Below are 25,567 nucleotides of genomic sequence, written 5' to 3'. Positions count from 1 at the left end.
ATTTTCTATGTAGCAGGCTGTTCAGATGCAGAAATGTTGAGCGAAATCATGGCTGCCTCCCATCCTCCCTCCCAATCTCAGCACCTCTGGACATGGCCTTGACTTGCACTTTGGTAAGTCTGTTTTGCTGGGGAAAAATAGACATGAAGTAGCATCAGGCACTTACGGTCTTCTCCAGAATGTCCCAGGACCACAGCTGGCTCTGGAGCAAAGCCCGCGTCGTTCAGGGCCTGAACTTTGATCAGGTATGGGACAAAGGTCGGGGTGCCTGAGACAATGTATTTGGATACATCTGCTACAACCATAGACGTCCATTCATCATCACCATCCTTCTGGCGCCAGCTAACTTTGTACTGAAGGCCTGGCCCATTAGATTCGAAACCATTCAAGGGCTACAAGAAAAGCCAGACCATCAGAGCTTATAAAACAGATCGGCGGTGCCATCTCTTACTGGAACGGCAAATTCAATTCCCAGACTTAAGACGGTGAGCACTGCGCCACCAAAGTACAAGCTATGAACAATTTTCTCCAGGGAACTTTTGTCCGTTTTTTTCACCTGTGATGAGATCCACAGCTTGTTTGGGATCAACATTTCAAAGGTGGTTAATCTCTATCTTGAAGTAGTAAAAACCACCTAGGCCTCTCAGATTCTGGCTCCACAGTCATGGGTAGGTGACATAAAACTTTCCAGGTATATAGTTTCCTTTATGTGCTCCTGGTTGTGTGACAGCACCTCACTGTCTATTTTACTTGGAGACTGAAATTGTGAACTACTTCTTTCTTTAAAAAAAAAAAAGAGATTGGCTTGTCATTCTATCCTGTTTCTACACGCATGTACGTATCTAAGTATATACAAACATGTATGTATCTAAGTATGGATGTATGGATCTATCTAGAATAAGTTTTAAAATCACACAAATAAATATATATTAATTTTCCAAGTCCAGAAAACAGAGACAGGCCAAAAAGAAAAAAGTAGAAGAAGTTGACTACTGGTACCTGTCTTCTAGATGGTTCTCTACGATGGTGACAACACAAGCTAGAATTTATTGCGCGCATTCTATGTGATAGGCACCGTTCTAAGTGCGTTATAAGTGCATTAACTCCTTTAATCTTACGAGGTTGGTTCACTGTTATTCCCATCACACAGATACACAGTAGAGATGGTAAAGAAATGCCTTAAAGTCACACAGTTACTAAGTGGCAAAGCTGGGATTTGTACCGTTCATTTTGGCTCCAAGGATCAAGCTTTTACCTACTACATGATTAATAAATATATGATATATGTATATATTCCAAAAAATGTGTGAAAGGGGATTTTAATACAGGTATTATTTAAAAACAACTTTTCTTTCCACTCTAAAATATAGTTGAATATTTCAGACATAGCTCACCTTCCACGTAATCACCAAATTATCCGGCTCTGATCCCAGCCCTTCCACAGCCGTGGGATTTTTATCTGGTTCTAGAAGTTAAACAGCCACATACTCGTAAACTTTGGTCTCTTGCAAACAGTGGAAAACCCTTCTATTTTATTTCATATCACAGAAGTCGTGCTTTACCTGCAGCTTTAGTCAAATACTGCTCAGATGCCTCGCTGGGCAAGCTCCTTCCCAGGCTGTTTACTGCCATCACTCGGAAGGAATAGTTGACATAGGGCGACAACTTCAGCTGGGCTGTGGTCTGAGCTCCAGGGACTTCAGTTTGGTGATGCCACAGCCCCGGCTCATGCATTGCATCTTCATATTCAATGATGAATTCTGGCCACAGCACACACACACAACAAATCCAAGACATGAATTCAGTCACCCAATGGTAGGTTGCGAGGATAACGAACAGGACAATCTTAACAAGAGCAGCTGAACATGAATTATCTCACTTTCAAGAAAAATTCACTAGAATATTTTGATTTCAGAAGCCTAGTGTCCTCAACACTTAAGCAAATCCAATAAGAGTATGCTTTCTCTAGCATGCTGAGTTTAGCTCCTTAAAATTGTTTAGAAGTGGCCCACATATTCCTAGGAAAGTTTAAACATACGAAAAGATGATTGATTTTTTCATAACAGGAGATGTTACGTGAAATACAGAGAGATACCTTCTCCCACCAAAAAGACTGGCAAAATCAAATGTTTAACACACTTTGCGAACTATGACAAAGGGAAACAATCATTCTCATACTTTGTGGGAAGTGTAAATTGGTACAACTTCTATAGAGGACAATTTAGAACATCTAACAATATTTAGATATTTAGATAACTCAGAGACCCTTTGACTCAGAAATTGTGCTTCCAGCAATTTATTTTGAATAAATGTGCTCATGAATATGTTCGAAGGCACATGAAAAAGAATCCACATGGCAGCATTGTTTGCAACTGAAACAACCTAATTGCAAACAATTGTTCATCAATAGGACACTGATGAACCTAAATGTTCATCAATAGGACACTGATTAAATAAATTATGATGCATCCACACAATGGAATATTCTGCAGCTGTAAAAAATGAATAGGGCTGCTCCGCATGTACTGAAACAGAATGATTTCTAAAATATATTGTTAAGTGAAACCAAGTAGGGTTTAGAACATAATCCAGTGTGTGCTGGATACTACAGTTGTATAAAAATAAAAAGATTTACTATAACATATACACATACACATACGCTTGAAAGTACATGTGTTACCTCTTGGAGAATACACACTGTAACACTGGTGTCACCAGAGGAATTGAGAATCAGGGGTGGGAGGAAGACTTAATTTCCAGTGCATACCTACCCTCTTGTCTCTCTTAAAATTTTGTGGTATGTACATGTTTTACCCTTGTAAAAAATAAGTATTTATTTGAAACGATGTATGCACCCCAATGTTCATTGCAGCACTATGTACAATAAGCCAAGATATGGAAGCAACCTAAATGTCCATCGACAGATGAATGGATAAAGAAGATGTTGCACATACATACAATGGAATGTTACTCGGCCATAAAAAGAATGAAATAATGCCACCTGCAGCAACATGGATGGACTAGAGATGATCATATTAAGTGAATTAAGCCAGGCAGAGAAAGACAAATATCATACGATATTGCATATACGTGGAATCTAAAAGAAAATGATAAAAATGAACTTATATACAAAACAGAAATCGAGGGCTTCCCTGGTGGCGCAGTGGTTGAGAGTCCACCTGCCGATGCAGGGGACACGGGTTCGTGCCCCGGTGCTGCGGAGTGGCTAGGCCCGTGAGCCATGGCCGCCGAGCCTGCGCGTCCGGAGCCTGTGCTCCGCAATGGGAGAGGCCACAACAGTGAGAGGCCCGTGTACCACAAAAAAAGCAAAACAAACAACAAAAAAAAACAAAACACCAAAATAGACACACAAACATAGAAAACAAACTTGCGGTTACCAGAGGGGAAAGGTAGGGGGAGGGATAAATGAGGAGCTTGGGATTAACATATACACACTACTGTATATAAAAGAGATAACCAACAAGGACCTACTGTTTAGCAGAGGGAACTATGCTCAATATTTTGTAATAACCTAAAAAGAAGAAGAATGTCAAAAAAATATATGTATAACTGAATCACTTTGCTGTAAACCTGAAACTAATACAACATTGTAAATCAACTATACTTCAATAAAAAAAAAGAAATGCAAAAAATAGGTATTTAGATATTCATTAATTGCCTACTACATGCCATGTACCATGATATGAACTAAAGGTACAAAGATGAACTAGAAATATGTGTTGCAATGCTCGGAAGCTCAGCACTTAGAGTTCTCCTTCTAATCTATGTTAATTTGCTGGTGATCTCCAGTTTCATAAACTGATGACCTTCACATTTATATCTTCAGCCCCTATCTCTCCCCAGAACTGCAGACTTGGATACTTAATTGCCTACTCAAGAATTCCACTTGTTTGTCTAGTACAGTATCTCAAATTGGATGTGACCAAGACTCATTTTGCTCTTTACCCCAACTGGTAGTGACAACTCAGGTCAAAACCTTGAAGTCCTTCTTGGCTTTCTCCTTCTCTTACTCTCAATAGACCTGTTGGCTGTACCTTTAAAATATATTCAAAATCTCAGCTTACCATTTCTCAGCTCCTCCATCCCTATAAGCCTATTCCAGGTCACCAAGATCTCTTGTGAGAATTATTGCATAACCTCCTAGCTCACAAGTTCCCAAACTTTCTTAGTTCATGGTGTGCTTAGTGTCTCAGTAATTTTTTTCATGGCTCCCTTAGGTCAAAAGAAATACCTAACATCTCTGTGTATTAAGGAGTTAGGTCTATATAATCTAATAAGTGTTTATGTCTTAAAATCTACTGGGCACCGCATAACTTGTCCAACCCTGTAAACAGATTTGACACCACCTTCCTCATTTCCTGTTTCACACTTATTTTCACATGGTACTTGCTTTTTATCACCACAAAGGCTTTGCGGAGATATGACGCTGTCACAGTGTGATGTAGCACTATCAATACTGAAACTGTGAACTGCCTCCAGCTAGTATTTCATGGGGTGTCTGAGAGATGTCACTGTGTTTTTTTAAAAACCAAAATTTTGGGGCTTCCCTGGTGGCTCAGCGGTTAAGAATCCGCCTGCCAATGCAGGGGACACGGGTTCGAGCCCTGGGCCAGGAAGATCCCACATGCCATGGAGCAACTAAGCCCGTGTGCCACAACTACTGAGCCTGCGCTCTAGAGCCCATGAGCCACAACTACTGAGCCCATGTTCCACAACTACTGAAGCCTGCATGCCTAGAGCCCGTGCTCCGTAACAAGAGAAGCCACCGCAATGAGAAGCCTGCGCACCACAAGGAAGAGTAGCCCCTGCTCACCACAACAAGAGAAAGCCTGTGCGCAGCAACGAAGACCCAACTCAGCCAAAAAATAAAATTAAATTAAAAAAATAAAACCCAAAATTTAAAAATCAAAAACTTAATATCTGGAGGCACCTCTGAGGTTTGCTGACGTTCTGCATGGTATTTCAACGCATGGTTTGAGAACTGTAGTTCTGCTGGGTCTCCCCACTCTCCCTCTTATTCCTCTCTAGACCATTTTCAATAGAATAGCCAGTGTGATCCATTCCTCTACTTCAGGGGTCCCCAACCCCTGGGCTGTGGACCGATACTGGTCCATGGCTTGTTAGGCAGGCAAGTGAAGCTTCATCTGCCGCTCCCCATTGCTTGCATTACCGCCTGAACCATGGCTCACATTACCGCCTGAACCATCCCCCCTCTCCCCCTCCGTGGAAAAACACTTCCATGAAGCTAGTCCCTGGTGCCAAAAAGACTGGGGACCACTGCTCTACTTAAATCCCTCCAATTCCTTCCCAACCCCTACAAGGGCCTACAAGGCCCTGCACAGTGCACATCCCACTCCACCCACCAACTCTTTGCCTCTTTGACCTTCTCTCCTACTTCACTTCTTCTTGTTTCACTCCAGCCAGCCACAGTGGCTTCCGAGAGACATGCTCCTGTCTCAGGGGCTTTGCTGTTTTTCTTGCTCTCCCTGGAAAGGTCTTCCTTCAGTTAACTGCATAGTGCGTTCACTACCTCTCTCCTCATGTCTTTATTGACATACTCAAATGTTACCTTCTTTTTAAAAATTTATTATTTTTTTAACTGGAGTATAGTTGATTCACAGTATTGTGTTAGTTTCAGGCGTATAGCAAAGTGATTTGGTTATACATAAATAAATGTATATAACTATATTCTTTTTCCCCATTCTTTTCCTTTATAGTTTATTACAATATATTGAATATAGCTTCCTGTGCTATACAGTAAATCCTTGTTTGGTAGTACACATCTGTTAATCCCAAATTCCTAATTTATTCCTCCTCCCCTTCCCCTGTGGTAACCATAAGTTTGTTTTCTATGTCTATGAGTCTAGTTTTATTTTATAAATTAGTTCATTTGCACTATTTATTAGATTCCACATATAAGGGATATCATATAATATTTGTCTTTCTCCATCTTACTTCACTTAGTATGATACTTTCTAGGTCCATCCATGTTGCTGCAAATGGCATGATTTCATTCTTTTTTATGGCTGAGTAGTATTCCACTGTATATATGTACCACATCTTCTTTACCCATTCATGTGTTGATGGACACTTAGGTTGCGCCTGTGTCTCGGCTATTGTAGACAGTGCCACTGTGAACTTCGGGATGCATGTATCTTTTTGAATTACAGCTTTCATTTTTCCTGGATATATGCCCAGGGGTGGGATTGCTGGATCATCTGGTAACTCTATTTTCACTTTTTTAAGGAACCTCCATACTGTTTTGCATACGAATGTTACCTTCTTAAGGTAGCCTTTCCTGACCACCCTGTTTGTAATTATACCCCTGACCCTCATATTCTTTACTCTCCTTCTCCTGCTTTGTTCTTTGCATGGCCTAAACATGGACACACACATAACCATGTGAATAGACACATGTGTGTTTGACTCCTCTTGGAAGCAGATGCAGAGATAGAACTAAATGTGTAGGAGATTTATTTGGGAAAGAGTCCATGGAAGACAAAAGAGACAGAAAGCAGGAGATGGCAGGGAAGATCTTCAGACCGTAATGCAGGTCTGACATCTGAGAAAGGAGAGGGGAAGGAGGTGTGTGTGGAAGAAGCCTCAGATTCCAATACAGATAGATTCAGCCAGGTCAGCAAGGAGCCCCAGAGTGGAGTTCTGCAGGAGGCATGGCTGAATCTAGGACCCTCGCTGTGCTCAGTCCCTGGACTAGCTCAGGAAGAGAGGGGTCTCATGGGAATGCTGCAGCTGATCCCTAGGGAGGGGGCAGCAGATGGAGCCTGTTGTTGACATTCCTTGTAGTGGGTTCTCTCTTAAAAGGAGATCTGAGTAGTGTGTGTGTGTATACACACACACACACACACACACACACACACACACACATATACATATATATAATGACATTATACACAATAACGTAACATGTATTAATTTTATCTTATTTGTGTCCTCAATTAAAATATAAACTTCATATGGGCAGAGATTTTTGATTGTTTTGTTTTAGAAGAATGCCTGGTACATAATAGGTATTCAATAAATGTCTGTTGAATGAATGAACGAACAAAAGAGTAGAAATGCCTTGAAATCTAATGGTATCATTTTAACATGGGTAAAAATTAGAGTCTCCAAGCATCCTCACCAGCTAAATCTGGCTAATGTACTGAATGAACTGGAAGATTCAGCATGAATGAATACATGTTCTGATCAAGGACCAAAAACTCCACTGAGAAAGGAACACCACCAAAGAACACAAGATAGAGAGGACGCTTTTGTTTACTTTCATTGGATCTAGTCTGCTTTACCAGCAGGTGCAACAAATCAATACGCACATCACTTCAGCAGTATCTTAGGTCATCACTGGAAAGGAATTGAGTCTTCCTGCAGTATACACCTGAAGGTAGTAATATATTACAGACTTGTGTCTACTCTCTTAAGTACCTTTTTGGTTTTAAAACGTATAAGCTTATCTATAGTCTAATTTTACTAAGCTCTTCCAGTACCTTTATAGCATGGTCCCTCACCTGATTTTATTCTCTAAGCTGATGTCATCAAGGTGAGGAGGTGACACTGGTGACTGTGCCACTTTATAGCCAGGGCTAACGGGAAGAAAGAGACCTGATGTCTACCCCCAGTTCTGTTAACAACTGTGGCTTTGAAAAGTCACTTTACTCACCAAGTCTCAATTTCCTAATAGCTAGACTGGTCCTTCTATTGTTTTCTCCTATATTAATGGGCAAAATGAATAACTTGCAATACATCTTCCTACTGTGGTAGAAATTGAAAGTGATTCTATGGATCTTAAACACAAAATGATAGTGTATTTGCTTAATTAACATCTTCAGCAATTAATTAGTGTCCCAAACCAGAAGTCGTAACCAGGAATAACTCCAGTGCTGAATAACAGAACATAAATAACTGTTTTGATTCTATTAGCAATGAAGCAGAGAATGCCAGCAAATATCTTTTGCAAGGAATTTCAATTACATGGGATACAGTGCTTTGAAAATAATCATTAAGTTTATCAGTGAAAAAGCAAATGACACCACATACTTGAAATAGGGCTATTGTTGTCATCGCCTGGGGTCCATGACAGCTGAACACTCCTGTCTAGTTGATCCGTCAATTCTAAGTCAAAGGGAGGATTTGGGACATCTGTAGACCAAACACACACATCATAGTTAACCGCCCGACCTTAGGAGGTTCTCCTTTACTCATGATACTATTCTCGAAGGGGACTTTTAAAGACACAGCACACGTAATGGCCAGTGAGCATGCAACTGAAAGCAAATGAAAACAGCTGAGGCTGCTGGGAACACACATGCACACCCAAGAGAACCCCTCAATGAGCTCTGCTTGTTTCTCTTTGAAATGAAACTAAATCCCTTGTCACCAAAGCCAGGGGAGGACATGTATGGTTCTCCAGCACTCTCAGTGCGTGTCTTCTCATAAACATAGAGGAGCACAAACAGGAAAAATAATACGGAAGCTGAATTTCTAATAAATGGGAAATAGAGAATGGGAAATGCTGAAAAACAAATACAGGCAGATGTACATACTATTAAAAGAAGATGCAAGTGTTCTTTCTGAAACATGCTGAATTACAGATTTGGGGGCACCTGGAGAATATTTGTATTTTTAAGGGAATTCTAAAATTGATGCCATGCAGGTAGCCCTCGGCATGCAACCTTATGTGGATGTTCAGTATAAGTCAGTCAGGCATACGGGGAGGTGTGTTTAGTCTCAGAGGACACCAGGGTACAGATGCTTGTTGGGACGAAGGTGTCTGAGGAGCATGTCTGCCTCTTCTAATGGTGCTTCTGAGATCTAGAGAGTTAAAGTTCCCCCTGGGTCTTTTCCTGACCTTGCTCTTGGCAGTAACTCTGGTTCTTGGGGGAACCAGAGGCCATAGAAAAATATAAGCACTTCTTTCCTACCAGTAAAGAAGCAGTAAATGTCTACAAAGGACAGGTCTTCTACAGCATAATCCATAATACTATGTAACATCCAGCTGAGTTTTCACCACAAAATTAATTTTTGTATTTATATGTTGAATAAACATGAGGGTTCTTTAATTAAAAAGATTTCGGGAAAAAAATTGATTTAACTTCCCGACTCAGAAAAATCATGCTACGTGAAAGTGTCCTCCTTTTCGTCTTTCTTTAGTGATTTATCTTCTGTGAACACAGTGAGTTGGTGGTTTTCTTTGATAGAAAGGTCAAATGTTGTATTAAGCATCCATTGTTTTCCTATGTAAATTTCTTGAAAATGGAATCCCCAAACAACATTTAGTTTTCCAGAACAATTTTTTTTTTTTTTTGCGGTACGCGGGCCTCTCACTGTTGTGGCCTCTCCCGTTGCGGAGCACAGGCTCTGGACGCGCAGGCTCAGCGGCCATGGCTCACGGGCCCAGCCACTCTGCGGCATGTGGGATCTTCCCGGACTGGGGCAGGAACCCGTGTCCCCTGCATCGGCAGGCGGACTCTCAACCACTGCTCCACCAGGGAAGCTCCACAACAACTTTTAATCGATTGAAATGAAAACCTAAGTTGTGGAATGATATTTGAAATTGCTCTTTCAGTCTGTAAAATATGGATGATAGCTTTTGAAAAAGCACTATGCTACTTTACAAGGAAATGCTGTCAAAGAGGGACTTTCAGCGAATGAAATGACTTTGCAATAACACATGAAATACTTGGAAGCGAGTGGCAATATATTCAGTGAAAAGTTCCCGAATTATAATGAAGAGATGATTTATAGCAGTAAATGGACAAAACGGCAGAACACCTGACAGAGCCCTTTTCCTTAAAGAAACACAATGACATGATAGAGAAAAGAAAGTAACGGACTTCTTCTGTACGTGTGAAATTGTTTGAAAGAAAACAGAGAAAAGGACTCATATTAGTTTACCGTAAATGGGAGCTGGAGTTGGAGTGGGAGCTAGAAAGGACAGTAATATAAAGGAGTTTAATCAAAATTAGTAGTGGACAGATATAATATAGCACAAGAAGACAAAGACTGAGCATGATTAAGATTATAAAACTGAGCCTTATGCTTAGCTGTGAGACACAGCATCGATAAACATGCAGTAACAACATAGAGGGAAAACCCCTTCGACTTTAAATAAAGGTAGATCATTTCCCCCCAGTTTTCTCATAAAAATATCACTAATGTGCTTAACCACCGGTTTATTGCAGTGTTGCTACAGAGTACATTTATACTGAAATTACTGCCTCAAAGGCATCTTTCAAAGAAGAAAGATGTGCATATTTAACTCACTTATAAAATGCTAAAACTGTAACAAGCAAACAGTTACTACTGACAATTTTTCCTTTCAACCTAAAACAGGGCAGCCAGTTGTGCTGTATGTGTTCTAGCTCTTACCGACAACGCGGAGCACAGCACTGGCCGAAACGTTGTCCAGAGTTGTGTTGGCCACACATGTGTAGGTCCCACCATCATCATCATTGACATCAGCGACCACCAAATGGTCCTTGTCAACAGTGAACCTGTAATTATCACATGCTCAAAGCGGCTGGAATGACGGTTTTACTGGCATGAAAGCAACTGTGAACTTGGTAAAAGGGAAAGATGATAAAGATTTGCAGCACATTAGAGCTAAAATCCTATACGATACATGCCACTTTGATAATGAGTAAAGTTGGCAAACATTTTGAATGAGGGAGAAGCTTGGGTTAGAAATGATGTCACGTCATTTAGTCTGATGGCTTTCAACCACGCCTCTGGAGTTATAGGAGCTTCCTTAAGACCAGAGGCATCTAGAGCTGAGCTGGGGGCAGCTCCAGTTACCCTGAACAGAGGGCTTTCCTAGGCTTCTGCTGCTACCACTCATCTGGCTCAATTTCTAACAAAGTGTGTATTTTAAAATAATTTGATATTAATTATTGTTTTTTTTAATTGAACTATAGTTGATTTACAATGTTTCAGGTATACAGCAAAGTGATTCAGCTTTATATATATATATATATATATATATAAAAAAAATACTCTTTTTCAGATTCTTTTCCATTATAGGTTATTACTGGCTATTGAATATAGTTCCCTGTGCTATACAGTAGGCCCCTGTTGTTTATTTCATATACAGTAGTGTGTATCGTTAATCCCAAATTCCCACATAGTTCTTTTAAGGGCCATTTACAAGCAACAGGGCACCATTTGGGCACAGTTGAAAGAAGCCACAGAAACCAGCAGACAACACTCCTTCCCGTCGGGGTGATGCCTGTGCCCCCTCTGCATCAGCTAAAATTCTCGTCTTTGACTCTGTGTACTTTGTCAAATCGAGAGTCTCACCTGGAAAATGCGCATGACCTTTCTTTCATACGAAGCTAAAGGAATGCAATGTGCTCAGGCTCTTTCAAATTCTTTACCTGCTTTTTTTTCTTCTCCTTCTACTCGCTTTAGGTAAAATGAAAACTCCCCATCCAAATAAAAACTAGTGTCCTGTAAAATACTGACGAAGATTCAGGCTCACTCTGATGATTAAAGAGATCGTATTTCTGCTTATTTGTAAAATGGGAACGAAAACATCTGTTGAGAGTGCACCGTACAAGTTAGAAAACAATGGATGTTTTTCAAGACCTGAAAGGTTTTTCACATCCTAAATTACGCAGGAGACCAACACAAAGACAGACAAACACTGTCAGGGTCTTATTTCTATAACTTGATACCTTTTTAGGTCCAAATATTCTATAGCACGAAGAGAAAACGTATATCTCCTTTGGAGAGAGAGCAGACTTCAGAAACTTTAAAAACATAACCATCAAGTTACTGTACAATAAACCTTTCATTCAAGAGCAGCTTAAAGAGAGAAGGAAGAGAAAGGAAAGAAATTGTCTTCAAATACCTTCCATCACTGGGCAGCTCCCTGTGGTCCTTTAGCCACATGACGGTGGGGATTAAAGTGTGATCGTGCTTCACTATGCATTCAAAGGACACCGTGCTCCCTCTTTGCACAACTGCATATTCAGGCTGTTTAATGATCCTCGTTGGATCTGAAATGGAAAGTTACCGTTATCCATTGCCAAAGCTGGAGAATTTAACAGAATCAAGACATAGAGAACAGACTTGTGGTTGCCAAGGGGGAAGGAGGGTGGGGGAGGGAAGGATTGGGAGTTTGGGGTTATCAGATGCAAACTGTTACATACAGAATGGATAAACAACAAGGTCCTACTGCACAGAACAGGGAACTATACTCTATAACCTGTGATAAACCATAATGAAAAAGAATATGAAAAAGAATGCATATATGTATAACTGAGTCACTTTGCTGTACAGCAGAAATTAACACAACAATGTAAATCAACTATACTTCAATAAAGTAAATTTTTTTTTAAAAAAAGCTGGAGAATTTGCTCAAAGTCTCATAATATTGAAAAAATGTCACCTCTGCCTCACCTTTGATCTCTAAGTGAATGTCATTCTTCGCCATTCCTAACTTATTCCTTGCAACACATGTATAAGTTCCCGTACTGTCCTTCTGGGCCACAGGAATTTCCAAAGTTCCATTTTCATGTAAAACATAGATATCTTCACGAAGGGCACTCCCTTTAGCGCCTTTAAACCTTCATTATGAAAATGATCACAAACAGGAATAAAAATATTATAATTTGAAGTCAGACATGAAATGCCCTGTTCAAGGTCCAACACACGACACGATCTGCATTACAGTATCAAGGTCAGAGACGTCTGGAAGCTGCACAAGCATATTGCATGCTTGTAAATCAGAGGGGTTAATGCAAAGACAGATGTCAAACTGGAGGATTCAGCGATAGATGGTGCTTGAAGAATTAGGATGACAATACAAAACACTTAATTTGTAATTTTCATTATAAGAGATTCATAACTTAATAAACACATTATTAACCTATTTTATCTCTAATAAGTAATAAAATAGACACAGTGAAGACTACTCTTTTTGACCTTTCCCCCCTACTGTGATGTTTTTGTAACTCCATCTACACGTTACAATTCTAAAGAGATTCTGACTTCAAGATTACAAGGGTTGTACTTCTGGGAGTATAAATAGGAAAATATTCAGGGAAGGAGAAAAAGAAAGCATGCATGTAAAGTATGCCCACATTGAGCTTCCAGGTTAGTGTCAGACGGGAGAAGTGAGGATGGATGAAAAGCCGTGTGAAACTAAGCATTAATCCGTCTCCTTTGCTAGGAAATTTTCTGCACAAGCATCCGTGTTTGGGCTTTCATCCTACACCTGGCTTTGATCTCACACCAGGAAGTGGAGCCCCACATAGTGTCTGGCACCTGATAGACAACCCATAAATGAATGTTCCAATTTTCTTTCACTCATTCTTTCTGAGCTGCTGTCTCCCCTGGCCTTGTCTCTTTCAGCTCATGCTAAAGCAAGCTGGGAGGGTGGCAGGACGTGTACCACGAGTGGTACGTGAAAAGGGATGGTCGGAAGAGGGAGTGAAAGGATACAGGGGCGCTTGGCCGGATCCAAGCCAGGACACTCAGTGGGAGAGGAACACTGGTAATAGCAATTCTGTTTTTTAAGCTTATGGACCCTGCGTCCGCCCCAAATGATATTTTATTATCAAGGAATGTCCCCCAACCCGTCCCTCTAGCCACCATTCATGACGTCCCGGGTGATGTCCGTAGCACTGCAAAATACAGCCACTTTAATTTTTTTCAAAAACATTCACATATCCCTCTGGGATGGACAAAGCGTGCTGCCAAAGAGGTCATCCATGTGACAGTATTTACCACAGAGTGAGTCGTTAATAAATATTTGTGAACACATTTAATAATTAATAGGATGATGGCTTCTGCCCTGCCTTTTTCCTGTTCTCTGACTAAAACCCCACATATTGAGAAATTTGAAGGCTTTGGCAAATGTAAATATGACAAACAGATATGGCCACTACTTACCACTCGATGGTAGGCAGAGGAGACCCAAAGAAGGCACAGTCTAGTAAAGCCGGCCTGTTTGCAATGACTTGATAGAGTGTGTCTGCAGACGTAAGGATTCGTGGTGGCTCAGCTAAAAACGTTTTGGAAAGGTAAAGTAAATATTAAAATAAAATAAACACTTAGGCCCACCTGTATTTTATTGTATTTTTTTTTCAGGCCATTAGAATTCATGTTAAGGCACAGCCAATGTATCTCTCCCCTTAGCACAGTATTTTAATAACTGATTTCTTTATCTATCTCTCCAACTACACTGTGAGTTCCTTGCAGGCAGGGAATGGGACTTTTTATTGTTTCCTCCCCATAAACCAGCACAGTGTCTGGCACAAAAAATAATGGCCAAATACATTTTTGTTGGATGATTGGCCCATCAGAACCTTGGGGTAATAACCGAGGTGGGTGTGGGGGCGTGGTGGCGAACATCCAAGCCGGCAGAAAAAAAGCAGAGTGCTGATGACTCAAAACAGCACCAGAATAAAAACTGCTTCCTGTCCCTCCATCAACGTCTTAACGGCTCAGCTCTTCCTGTGATTTACTGACCTTCATTTCAAGCACAAAGGAAAAAATACCACATATTGGTTGGCTTCCTGACCCTAATTTTGTTTGAAAGGGAACCTACTCCACTTACAGAGGTGAAAGATAATTCCCCGGCATCATGAAAACAATTCTCACATAAATTCTTAACAAATTTGGTATTTTAGTAGTTTTGTCCCATATGAGAAATACAATGTTCACATAAACCCAACCCTTTCAGAATATGTTTATGTCACCGTTTTCTAAACATATTGTTATGAATTGATAAATAAATGTACATCGTGACTTAGGTCACGGCCAAACATTACGATTAATGACTTACTTTCAAAAATCAGAATCATGAAATTGTCATTCAACTTGTCAGTTTCTAAGGATGGAACAAGCAATCACATTCAGTTAGGAACAGCAGACCTATGCTGTTTTCCTTTTGAGGGGTTGGACACAATGTAACCGTCTATGAACAGAGCAGCCTCTTTGATTACCTCTACAATGAGGAATTTGCCATTGTCAAAACCATGTTATGAAAGAAAGTTAAGGCCAGACTGTAATTTCCTTTAGGGCAAGGTGTGTATCTTATCCATCTTTGTATATCCCTTACAGCTCCAAGTTCTGTGCCACTGCCTAGTAGATGCTTAATATATTTCTGCTGAATGAATGAAAAACAACAGCGGTCATGAATTTAATTTGTCATGTCTTTAATAAAGGGAGAGCTTACCCAGGACATTTACAAATGCGTTTGCCAGTAAATATCCATATTCGTTAGAGGCATTACACTGATACACCGCACTTGATCTTTCTTGAACGTTTGAAAAAATAATGGTATCGCCATCTATTTTTCTGCTGGGGTCATCAGGGGCAACTGTTTGGGTGTAAAAATAAAAAGTATATATTCATTCCTCTTTGCTTAAAAGATGTAAAGCTTGAACTCTAATTTACAGGAAGTGGAAGACTGATCTAGGTATATGCAGTAAGAAAGAGAAGACCAACAACCCAACAGAAACCACAGTTTTCCTTCCTATAATTTAGTTATCACTTATCATCATGGGTATATGCTTGATAACCATTTAGTTTTAAATGGATTGATTCTTTTCAATATTATTTTGAGAGCCTCAGGGAAAAAAAGCAAGACGTTAGGTGTAAACTGCAATACAAATTCAGAAAAACATTACCTTGTTCACGAAGAAATTATGGTTATTTTTGAGAAGGCAAATTATCAAGAGGAGACAGCAAAATCTACTCCAAAAATCGAGAAATCCTTTAGATCATCCAAACCTGTGTCTTTTAAGAGTCTCTTATTGAAACAGATTGATAAATAAATATGTAAGCAAGTATAGGGCTAATAATCAAATGTGAAAGTATGTATTTTCTTGTTTTGACAATTCCTGAGGCTGAAGTAGAAATAAATTATGTGAGATTTCCCTTAAAGGCAGCAGTTTCAGCTAAATCTCTCAAATACTTAAAAAAATGTGAAGACCAGGACTGATCCTTACTGAAGCAGAATGGAACAGGTTGGTAATATAATATATGAGAATTCAGTCCAAGGCATGCCCAACAATTTGGAAGTGCTGTGCTATTGGACAATATTTTCCTTTTTGTGAACACTAAATCTTAGGCTGTGACATTACATGGCTTTAAAAGTAAACTAAGGGCTTCCCTGGTGGCGCCATGGTTGGGAATCCGCCTGCCAATGCGGGGACACGGGTTCGAGCCCCGTTCCGGGAAGATCCCACATGCTGCGGAGCGACTAAGCCCGTGCGCCACAACTACTGAGCCTGCGCTCTAGAGCCCGCGAGCCACAACTACCGAAGCCCATGCGCCTAGAGCCCGCGCTCAGCAACAGGAGAGGCCACCGCAATGAGAAGCCCGCGCACCACAACAAAGAGTAGCCCCTGCTCACTGCAACTAGAGAAAGCCTGCGTGCAGCAATGAAGATCCAACGCAGCCAAAAATAAATTTAAAAAAAAAAGTACACTGAAAGGGGTAGTGGGTGTCTGTCTCGGCATGCTGATCAAACTCAAATCTAAATAACAGCACCCATATATTCAGTATCCTGTGATAAATCATAATGGAAAAGAATATGAAAAAGAATGTATATATGTAAAACTGAATCACTCTGCTGTACAGAAGTTAACGCAACATGGTAAATCAACTATACTTCAATAAAGTAAATTAAAAAAATAAATAACAGCACCATTCCTTTTAAACTGCTCTTGCACCCTGAACCACTTAATAGCCTTTACTTTCATTCTAAACATGCTTTTTCCTTTTTTTTTTAAAAGATTTTTTTGATGTGGACTATTTTTAAAGTCTTTATTGAATTTGTTACAATATTGCTTTTTTTTTTTTTTTTTAATGTCTTGGTTTTTCAGCCACAAGGCATGTGGGATCTTAGCTCCCCCAACCAGGGATCGAACCCACATTCCCTGCATTGGCGAAGTCTTAAGCAGTGGACTGCCAGAGAAGTCCCCATTTTTCCTCTTTGATGGTAGGAAAAGGATGGGCACCTAAGACATATTTATCACTGCCTTTAGACTCCTTTATCACTTTAAAAAGCTTCAAATAGCGGGTTCATCTGTGGTTTATTAATGAAAATAAATAATAAAAATAAATCAAACTATAGTTATTTATCCTTGTTTTATTACACATATTCAAAGTATCACGCCTACTTGTACTGCATTAGCTTCTACTGATGTTGAACAAGTTACTCCAAACTTACTGGCTTAAAATCACACAAATTTACTATCACACAGTTCTGTATGTAGTTGTATGTCTGACACTCTGACCACAATCAGTAGCTAATTTAGGAAATCATCTTAGATGCTCCAACTAGTTCAACTAGTGATAGGTGAGCCAAGATGCTTTGAGTTGGCATTTTAGCTCACATCCGCTGTTTATGACTCTAATGATTTCAAAATGGCCTTAAGGAACATGTTCTTTCTAACCAGAAGAAAAATACAAGTTGCAATTCCTTTGACAGAGAATAGATTTCCTCAGTAAATGACAGCTGAGGACTGACACGCCACACTAGCCTAGGAAGTGGACTAGTGCTGCAGCCGGCAGCCAGGTACCCTGAGAATGTAGCATCCCTCAGGGCAGCCCGTGTTCCTTGTCCCACATCCCAAGTCTAGGACCATCGGGGGCCTTTCTGACACATAGTCTCAGCAATGTCTTTCCGCTATCTCAGCAAGGCGTGCTGGCACAGAGCAGCATTTCGGGAATCCCTTTCTCTGTCAGTTATTCTTAGCACATTTGGACCCAGCAGTTGAGCACTCAGTGCTGGGCCTCCTCAGGGGACTCCCAGTGCCCACACCATGTCCATTCTGACTGTACCTCTGTGGAACCAGCAGGCAGTGGAGGGCCAGGAGTCCCTCCGAATTTCTTGAATACTAAGCTCTTCAAAATTACATCACCAGGGCTTCCCTGGTGGCGCAGTGGTTGAGAGTCCGCCTGCCGATGCAGGGGACGCGGGTTCGTGCCCCGGTCTGGGAAGATCTCACATGCCACAGAGCGGCTGGGCCCGTGAGCCATGGCCGCTGGGCCTGCGTGTCCGGAGCCTGTGCTCCGCAATGGGAGAGGCCACAGCAGTGAGAGGCCCGCGTACCACAAAGAAAACAAAAACAAAACAAAACAAACAAACAAAAAAATTATATCACCATGTGTTTAATGGGTATAGAGTTCTAGTTTTGCAAGATGAGAAAGTTCTGGAGATCTATTTCAAAATAGTGTGAATGTACTGTAACACTACTGAACTATATGCTTAAAAATGGTTAAGATGGTAAATTTTCTGTTATGCATGATTTTTTTTAAATTGAAGTATAGCTGATTTACAGTGTTGTGCCAGTCTCTACTGTACAGCAAAGTGACTCAGTTTTACACATATAGACATTCTTTTTTCAATAATCTGTTTTTATGTGTGTGTTAGTTTCTGTTGTACACCAAAGTGAATCAGCCATATGCATACATATGTCCCCGTATCCCCTCCCTCTCGAGCCTCCCTCCCACCCTCCCTATCCCACCCCTCTAGGTCGTCACAAAGCACCAAGCCAATCTCCCTGTGCTATGCGGCTGCTTCCCCCTAGCTAACTACTTTACATTCCATTATCGTTTATCCGAGGAGATTGGATACAGTTCCCTGTGCTACACAGTAGGACCTGTTATGTGTTTTTTTTAACCACAATAAAAAGTTACCTCACCATGAACATGGAAGACTAGTTCAGTTCACAAAGCCAGTAGGACGATCTTCCCCTAGAAGGGATTCATCAAGCACAATATACACCATTTAAAAGAGCTTTTATGTAGCCCACGGTTGCATTTCTTTGTTTTGTTTTGCTATCAACTCTTTCCAGTGTTATTCTTTCCTTGAGAGGCATCTGAGTGTATCTGCCTTATTTCTGCTAAATGGTGCAGCCTCCAAATCTCTGGGGGAAGAGAAGACTTTTCTTCTCCATCTAGGCATTCTATCCCCTATAAGCGATGTCACTGAGCCCTTTCCTTTAAAAAAATATTATTAATTAATTAATTTATTTTTGGCTACATCGGGTCTTGGTTGCTGTGCACAGGCTTTCTCTAGTTGCGGCGAGCGGGGGCTACTCTTCATTGCAGCGCGGGCTTCTCACTGCGGTGGCTTCTCTTGTGGAGCGGGTTCCTGCCCTGGTCCGGGAAGATCCCACATGCCGCGGAGTGGCTGGGCCCGTGAGCCATGGCCGCTGAGCCTGTGCGTCCGGAGCCTGTGCTCCGCAACGGGAGAGGCCACAACAGTGAGAGGCCCACGTACCGCAAAAAAAAAAAAAAAAAAATTAGGTGGTTTTGGACAAATTCCATATTTAATAAGTCTGTTTTTTGCTTCAAGGAAAGTTAAAAGTAACCTGGCCAGTCCTGGAGGGACAGAGCTTTGGAAGATACTGAGATTAGGTCCCAGGCTCTTTTTGAATGAATTCTTCCGGCTGTGTAAAACAGTAGGTGCCAGGTCTGAAATGCACAGTCACAAATCAGTAACACTGTATTTTGCTGGCAGTTCCCTGGTGGTCCAGTGGGTAGACTCTGCACTCCCAATGCAGGGGGCCGGGGTTCGATCCCTGTTCAGGGAACTAGACCTCGCATGCATGCCATAACTAAAGACACAGACCTACTAGAGCATGGACTTGAGGATATGGGGAGGGGGAGGGGGAGGCTGTGACGAGGTGAGAGAGTGGCACGGACATATACACACTACTAAGCGTAAAGTGGATGGCTAGTGGGAAGCAGCCGCATAGCACAGGGAGATCAGCTCGGTGGTTTGTGACCACCTAGAGGGGTGGGATAGGGAGGGTGGGAGGGAGGGAGACGCAGGAGGGAAGAGATATGAGAATATGTGTATATGTATAACTGATTCACTTTGTTATAAAGCAGAAACTAACACACCATGGTAAAGCAATTATACTCCAATAAAGATGTTAATAAATAAATAAATAAATAAGAACCATCAACTACTAAAAAAAAAACTGAATTGTGAAGATCTGAGAATGTGCTACCACATGCAAGGAATTTGGAGGTTTGGTGTGAATATAATTAATGAAGATTTAAAAAAAAAAAAAAGATCCTGCATGCTGCAACTAAGACCCAGCACAGCCAAAATAAATAAATAAAATACATATTGAAAAAAACCACTGCATTTTGCTAACAGAACCCAAGTCTGACCCCTCCCCCTCCTGATCTAGCTTCTCCTTTTACAGTCCTCATGCGCTCTTGGCAGCCAGAGCCCGCAGAGGTGGGAGGAGAGAGTGGCAATGTCCTTAGGTGATTGCCCACAAGTCAGGAGCGGGGAGGCTGTGTATCTGGTACTGTGGTGCCCTGATAATGTCTCTGTTGTGTTGAAGCTGGCGGCGATGTCAGGCACCTGGTGGGGATGCTGCACGATGATACTGCAGAAGCACTGCTATTCCCTGTTCCTGCCCCTTGGCAACTGGTCCACCCAAGGTTTCTGCAGCCGCTTAAGTAGAGGGTGTCAGCAAGCCAGACTGTGCTCCCAGCTAACTTCTGGGGTCTACTCTAGTCTCCCCTTGAATCCTCACCATGCCAATTCTGTGCCACTATATACTATGGTAAATTTTGCTCTTTCCTGCTACCCCTGCCTCTCTGCCACCCTTCCTCCTTGCCCTGTCATTGCTGAATGCATCTGTGGGCTGCAAACTCAGCAAACTGCAGATGAAAAACAAGCCCCAGTCTCTTGTTTCCAGAATGGTACCCAAACCTCAAAGGCAGTTCTGTTCAGAGGCATCCGAATTCATGGGCAGGGTGGACAGGGGAGAAGCACGAGGCTCTTCGAATTCTACCTACTTGGGGACAGTTTTCTTCTTCATTTACTCCTTTTCCTGGATCAGGAGAGGTACACACAGGGTGGGACAGGTAGCGTTCACTTGGAACGTAGCTGTTTAAGACTTAGTATCTACAAATGAACGTATCTATGAAACAGACTCACAGACATAGGAAAGAGACTTGTGGTTGCCAAGGGAGACGGAGGTGTGGGGGAGGGAGGGATTGGGAGTTTGTGATTAGCAGATGCAAACTATTATATAGTGAATGGATAGACAACAGGGTCCTGCTGTATAACAAAGGGAACTATATTCAACATCCTATGATAAACCATAATGGAAAAGAATATGAAAAAGAATGTGTATGTACAACTGAATCACTTTGCTGTACAACAGAAATTAACACAAGAAAGAGACTTCCCTGGTGGCGCAGTGGTTAAGAATCCGCCTGCCAAGGCAGGGGACATGGGTTCAAGCCCTGGTCCAAGAAGATCCCATGTGCTGCGGAGAAACTAAGCCCATGCACCACAACTATTGAGCCTGCACTCTAGAGCCCACGAGCCACAACTACTGAGCCCACAGACCACAGCTACTGAAGCCCACGTGCCTAGAGCCGGTGCTCCACAAGAGAAGCCGCCGCAATGAGAAGCCTGCGCACCGCAACGGAGAGTAGCCCCCGCTCGCCGCAACTAGAGAAAGCCCGTGCACAGCAACGAAGACCCAGCGCACCCAAAAGTAAAAAATATTAAAAAAAAAAGAAATTACCAAAACATGGTAAATCAACTATACTTGAATACAATTTAAAACTTTTTTATATTAAACATTACAAAAATATTTCATTAAAAATTAAAAAAAAAGACAGTGTCTAGCCAAGAAGTCATTCAGCAGAAGCTGTAGGTGGACTATAGTGGCTGAGGGTGGGGATGGGTAACAGCGGTGGCCCTGCAGTACCATCGTGCAGACAGCTGTGAGGGTCCCCCCCAGGTGCCTCAAGCCCAATGTCACCTTTCAGTTCTGAGATTCCGAACAGTAATCCATGCACTTTTAGCTTGGCTACCAGATGTGGAAAAAGACACCTTCCAGGGACACTTCTCATCACCTCGGTAAAAATACACAGCACCTGCTCCCAGCACTGTGGGGCAGCCTGGCGGCCAGGGCCCCTGGCTTTGCTGCCAGGCTGCACGGTGTTTCTCTTGTTGCTCGTCCACCAGAATGACTGCTGTGAGGCACGCCAGAGGCCAAGGGGCCCTGGATCTGTAGGCACCGTGGAACTCTGATCCTACTCTGCTGAGCCTCCTGTTTTCCTTCCAGCGTGGACTTAACACATACTTTGGGGATGGAAGAAATGAACTGATTTGGAACCTGATTTGAAAGATTTTGTTCTGGACCCAATCAGATGATTCGGGGTTACAGCAGACAGCTTCCACTTGTCTCCAGGGACCGCTGTCCTGCACGCCCCCGTCCCCAAAATGTAGGCTTTTCACTTTTGATCCTCCCCCCCGATATTTCATTTAAAGGGGAGTGTCTATGAGTATAATTTCAAAGCTGACTTTTTAAAGTCTAGTTGACTTACAATACGATATTAGTTTCAGGTGTAGAACACAGTGATTTGATATTCCATATAAAGTTATAAAATACTGGCTATAGTACCTGTGCTGAACATTACACCCTTGAATCTTATTTTACACCTAGAAGTTCAAAACTCATTACAGCTGCAGTTACAGGGTTCCCTGAGAGGCACCACCTGTGCCCGGTTTGGAATGCTCACAAGCTGAGCCAATCAGGAGGAAAGATCAGCTTCCTTATTTTATCTCCCCTCGTCCTCGTGTCACTGACCCACCTACATCTCCATTTTCCCCTGCTTACGATTGCATGCTGGCTGCGGAGCTTGAGGATTTATCTTTCCAACGTTCCCTGGCTCCCTGGCTTTCCTGCTCAGAAATGATGGATGTCCCCTCCCACCTGTCAGTTTCCCTGACCTCAGGGGCCCATTTACCCTTCCATAAATTGGCACAGAGCCTCTGAGATGCAAAACACAGCGCCAACGTGCTGAGCACGCTCCAGCCTTTATTGCCATTCTGAACACATTCCTAAGAAAATCAGATACTCTACCAAAAAACTTATTTTTCAGTTCTGGGCTTTCTTCCACTTTTTCTCAGTTTTCACCTATTTGTCTCTGAGAGTGGCAACAGCTTCCCAATGCACAGTCCCAAAATACTCTCTGCAGTTTTTCGTGATCCTCATCCTAGTTAAAATTGGGAATGGAAATATCCAAACCCGATTTGCTGGCCTCCTTAGTGTCGGTGTTCTCCCAGGAACACATTTCCTTTTACGGTAAACACAGGCTGTCTGTTTCTGAGGATCCGATAAGGACTGTGTTGTGTGACACAAACTCCTAATAAACACTCATGGAACCGGGTCTCTCACCCCCTCTAGACCTGCAGTGGTAAGACCTTGATGGTGAGAAGAAGGGACGTGTCTCATTTAAAATCTGCCAGCAGCTTTCAGGTCCATCTTAGGGTGAAGACTTGCAGGAAAGCCAGTTTAATGGACCTTGTGGGTATGTAAAAGTGGAACCAATTTTTGATTCTGGCTTGGAGGCAAAATGTGGAGCTAAGCTGCTCTGCATCATAATCCTAAAGGTTCTCTTTATTGGGGGTAAAGAATATCTTTGCAGATTATTATGCTACTGACTGGGAGAGTGAACCTGAGGCTGGGTTTGAAACAGAAACCGGTTTTCTCTCTCTCTCTCTCTCTCTCTCTCTGGGTCTAAGAGAAGGTCTGAACTTCAAGAAGGGGAAAATGTCCAAAAATTCACCTCTTAGTAGCAGCTGGTGGTAAGCGGGGTCAAGAAAAAGGAAAGGCAGTAGGCTCCCTGTGAATGGCCATGGGCCTAGGAATCCGGGAGCAGGAAGACGCATTATCCATTTTAAGTTTTCTTTGCTATAATTCCCTTATATTATGCTCAAGGCTTTAACCAAGTTTTGTAAAACTGGTCTTTGTTGTGATTTAGAAGATTGATGGAAAGCCTGTGGTCACACTTTGGGGAACTGTTCCTGGCAGCAGGGGGGCAGCCTGGACAAGCTGGCTGAGAGACAGCTGGAGTGGTCCAGGGAAGGTGGCAGAAGAGGTGACACTTGGCAGCTAGGACCATATAGGTATCGCTCAAGGATGATCTCAGCAATACGGAGGGAGGGAAAACTGGTCAAAGATGGAGCACCCGGCAGAGGACTGGGGTCAGAGGATGTGTTCTTCTTTGGGTATTAAATGGGATGGTGACCTTTCAAGACTGGAGAACGTGGGAACATCTGGGCTCTACTTAGGAATGAAAACCTCTTTACATTAAGACAGTTGTATTTCTTATTCTTGTCATATCCACTGTCTCTATTCCTAGCCTCCCCACCCATCCCCTCCGACTCCTGCGATGTTTCCACAAATCACTTGACATTTTGAACAAAGAAGATAATCTGAACTTTTCAGTGATGTTTATTTCTCACCCTGTCATTCTTCCTATGATCCATGTAAAAAACAGAGGAAATATTGCCAAGTTCCAACCAGCACATACCGTTATGTTAATAGCATAAATGGGACTTCACTGGTGGCGCAGTAGTTAAGAATCCGCCTGCCAATGCAGGGGACACGGGTTTGAGCCCTGGTCCGGGAAGATCCCACATGCCACAGAGCAACTAAGCCTGTGTGCCACAACTACTTAGCCCACGTGCCACAACTACTGAAGCCCACATGCCTAGAGCCCGTGCCTCGTAACAAAGAGAAGCCGCCACTTGCCACAACTAGAGAAAGGCTGCGCGCAGCAATGAAGACCCAACGCAGCCAAAAAAGAAAAAAAAATAGCTTAAACGATGCGTCATAATAAATTATATCTAAAGGTAGTAAAATTAAAACCTAAAGGTAATTTCGTGCCTCTGTTTAACTTATATATGGCTTCCTCCCTTAAGCCAAGTTATTTTATCACCATTTGTACCCTGTGGAGATGTCACTATGCTCCGAAAATATACTGCAATTGAAGCCACTCAAGGAAACTTACTTTCTATGGGGACTCCATTCAATAACCAGCTAATTCTGGGTTTGGGGTTGCCATTAGCTCTGCAGATCAGGGTTCCATCCTCTCCTGGGGACAGCACAAGATTTTGAGGTGCTATGATCCAGTACGGAGCCGCTTTGTGAGGAAAGGAAAAAAAACCCACAAAAAATTGAATCAAATAAGTTATTCTAGCAAACTGAACTATCTTAATAAAAAGAAGTATTTTGCAAAACATTTGTTAGTTTCATTTTTTTTAGAGTGAATCGATTTATGCTTCAAAGAACACTTCAGATTTTCAGAAGAATGTTGAAGAAGACTCAGTGACATCTATGTATTATTTCTAGAGCCTTTTGATTCAAATATCGTCATCTTGTTTTACATTACGTTAATCAGACATCGAAGAGGTAACATTTCTCTAACGGTGTAGAGGAATTTACAGGTACAGATAGGGCTAAGAAACGTGAATTTAAAATCTGAGCCCTGTAGAATACATGCAATTATAAATCTGAGCCCTGTAGAATACATACAATTATAAAATTGGGAAGCAGTTTTTAAAGCTTTGCAGTTTTGGAAAGCTGCCAAGTTAGTATAGCGTGTTCTTAGAAGCCCTTCATCAGCTTTCTCTTACAAAACCATGGAACAGATACCAAAACAAGAAATTAACATTGGATACCATCAGCTCAACTACACACTGTATGAAGAGTTCCCCAATTTTTCCCCTAATGTCTTATTT

At 41.9% G+C, this 25,567-nt stretch overlaps 1 protein-coding gene across 5 annotated transcripts in view; it reads right to left on the bottom strand.

The window, feature by feature from the left end:
- The window catches only part of NRCAM (neuronal cell adhesion molecule), a 95,580-nt gene that overhangs the window by 44,978 nt on the left and 25,035 nt on the right, over positions 1-25,567 (bottom strand). For 3 of the 5 annotated variants that reach the window (XM_060020235.1, XM_060020236.1, XM_060020237.1), the window contains 11 exons: positions 24,838-24,969; positions 15,218-15,361; positions 13,930-14,041; positions 12,436-12,602; positions 11,885-12,032; positions 10,405-10,529; positions 9,931-9,960; positions 8,074-8,175; positions 1,563-1,760; positions 1,395-1,465; positions 167-392 (listed from right to left, as the gene is read on the bottom strand). In XM_060020235.1, the coding sequence (XP_059876218.1) occupies positions 167-392; positions 1,395-1,465; positions 1,563-1,760; positions 8,074-8,175; positions 9,931-9,960; positions 10,405-10,529; positions 11,885-12,032; positions 12,436-12,602; positions 13,930-14,041; positions 15,218-15,361; positions 24,838-24,969 (1,455 nt within the window). The remainder of the gene's footprint in view (positions 1-166; positions 393-1,394; positions 1,466-1,562; positions 1,761-8,073; positions 8,176-9,930; positions 9,961-10,404; positions 10,530-11,884; positions 12,033-12,435; positions 12,603-13,929; positions 14,042-15,217; positions 15,362-24,837; positions 24,970-25,567) is intronic. The other 2 variants (XM_060020238.1, XM_060020239.1) reach the window with 1 other exon arrangement.

Source organism: Delphinus delphis, chromosome 9 (assembly GCF_949987515.2).
Source record: "Delphinus delphis chromosome 9, mDelDel1.2, whole genome shotgun sequence".
Lineage (NCBI taxonomy): Eukaryota > Metazoa > Chordata > Mammalia > Artiodactyla > Delphinidae > Delphinus > Delphinus delphis.
The sequence above is the reverse complement of the archived record's forward strand: the minus strand, read 5'-3'. Positions and strand labels throughout refer to the sequence as shown.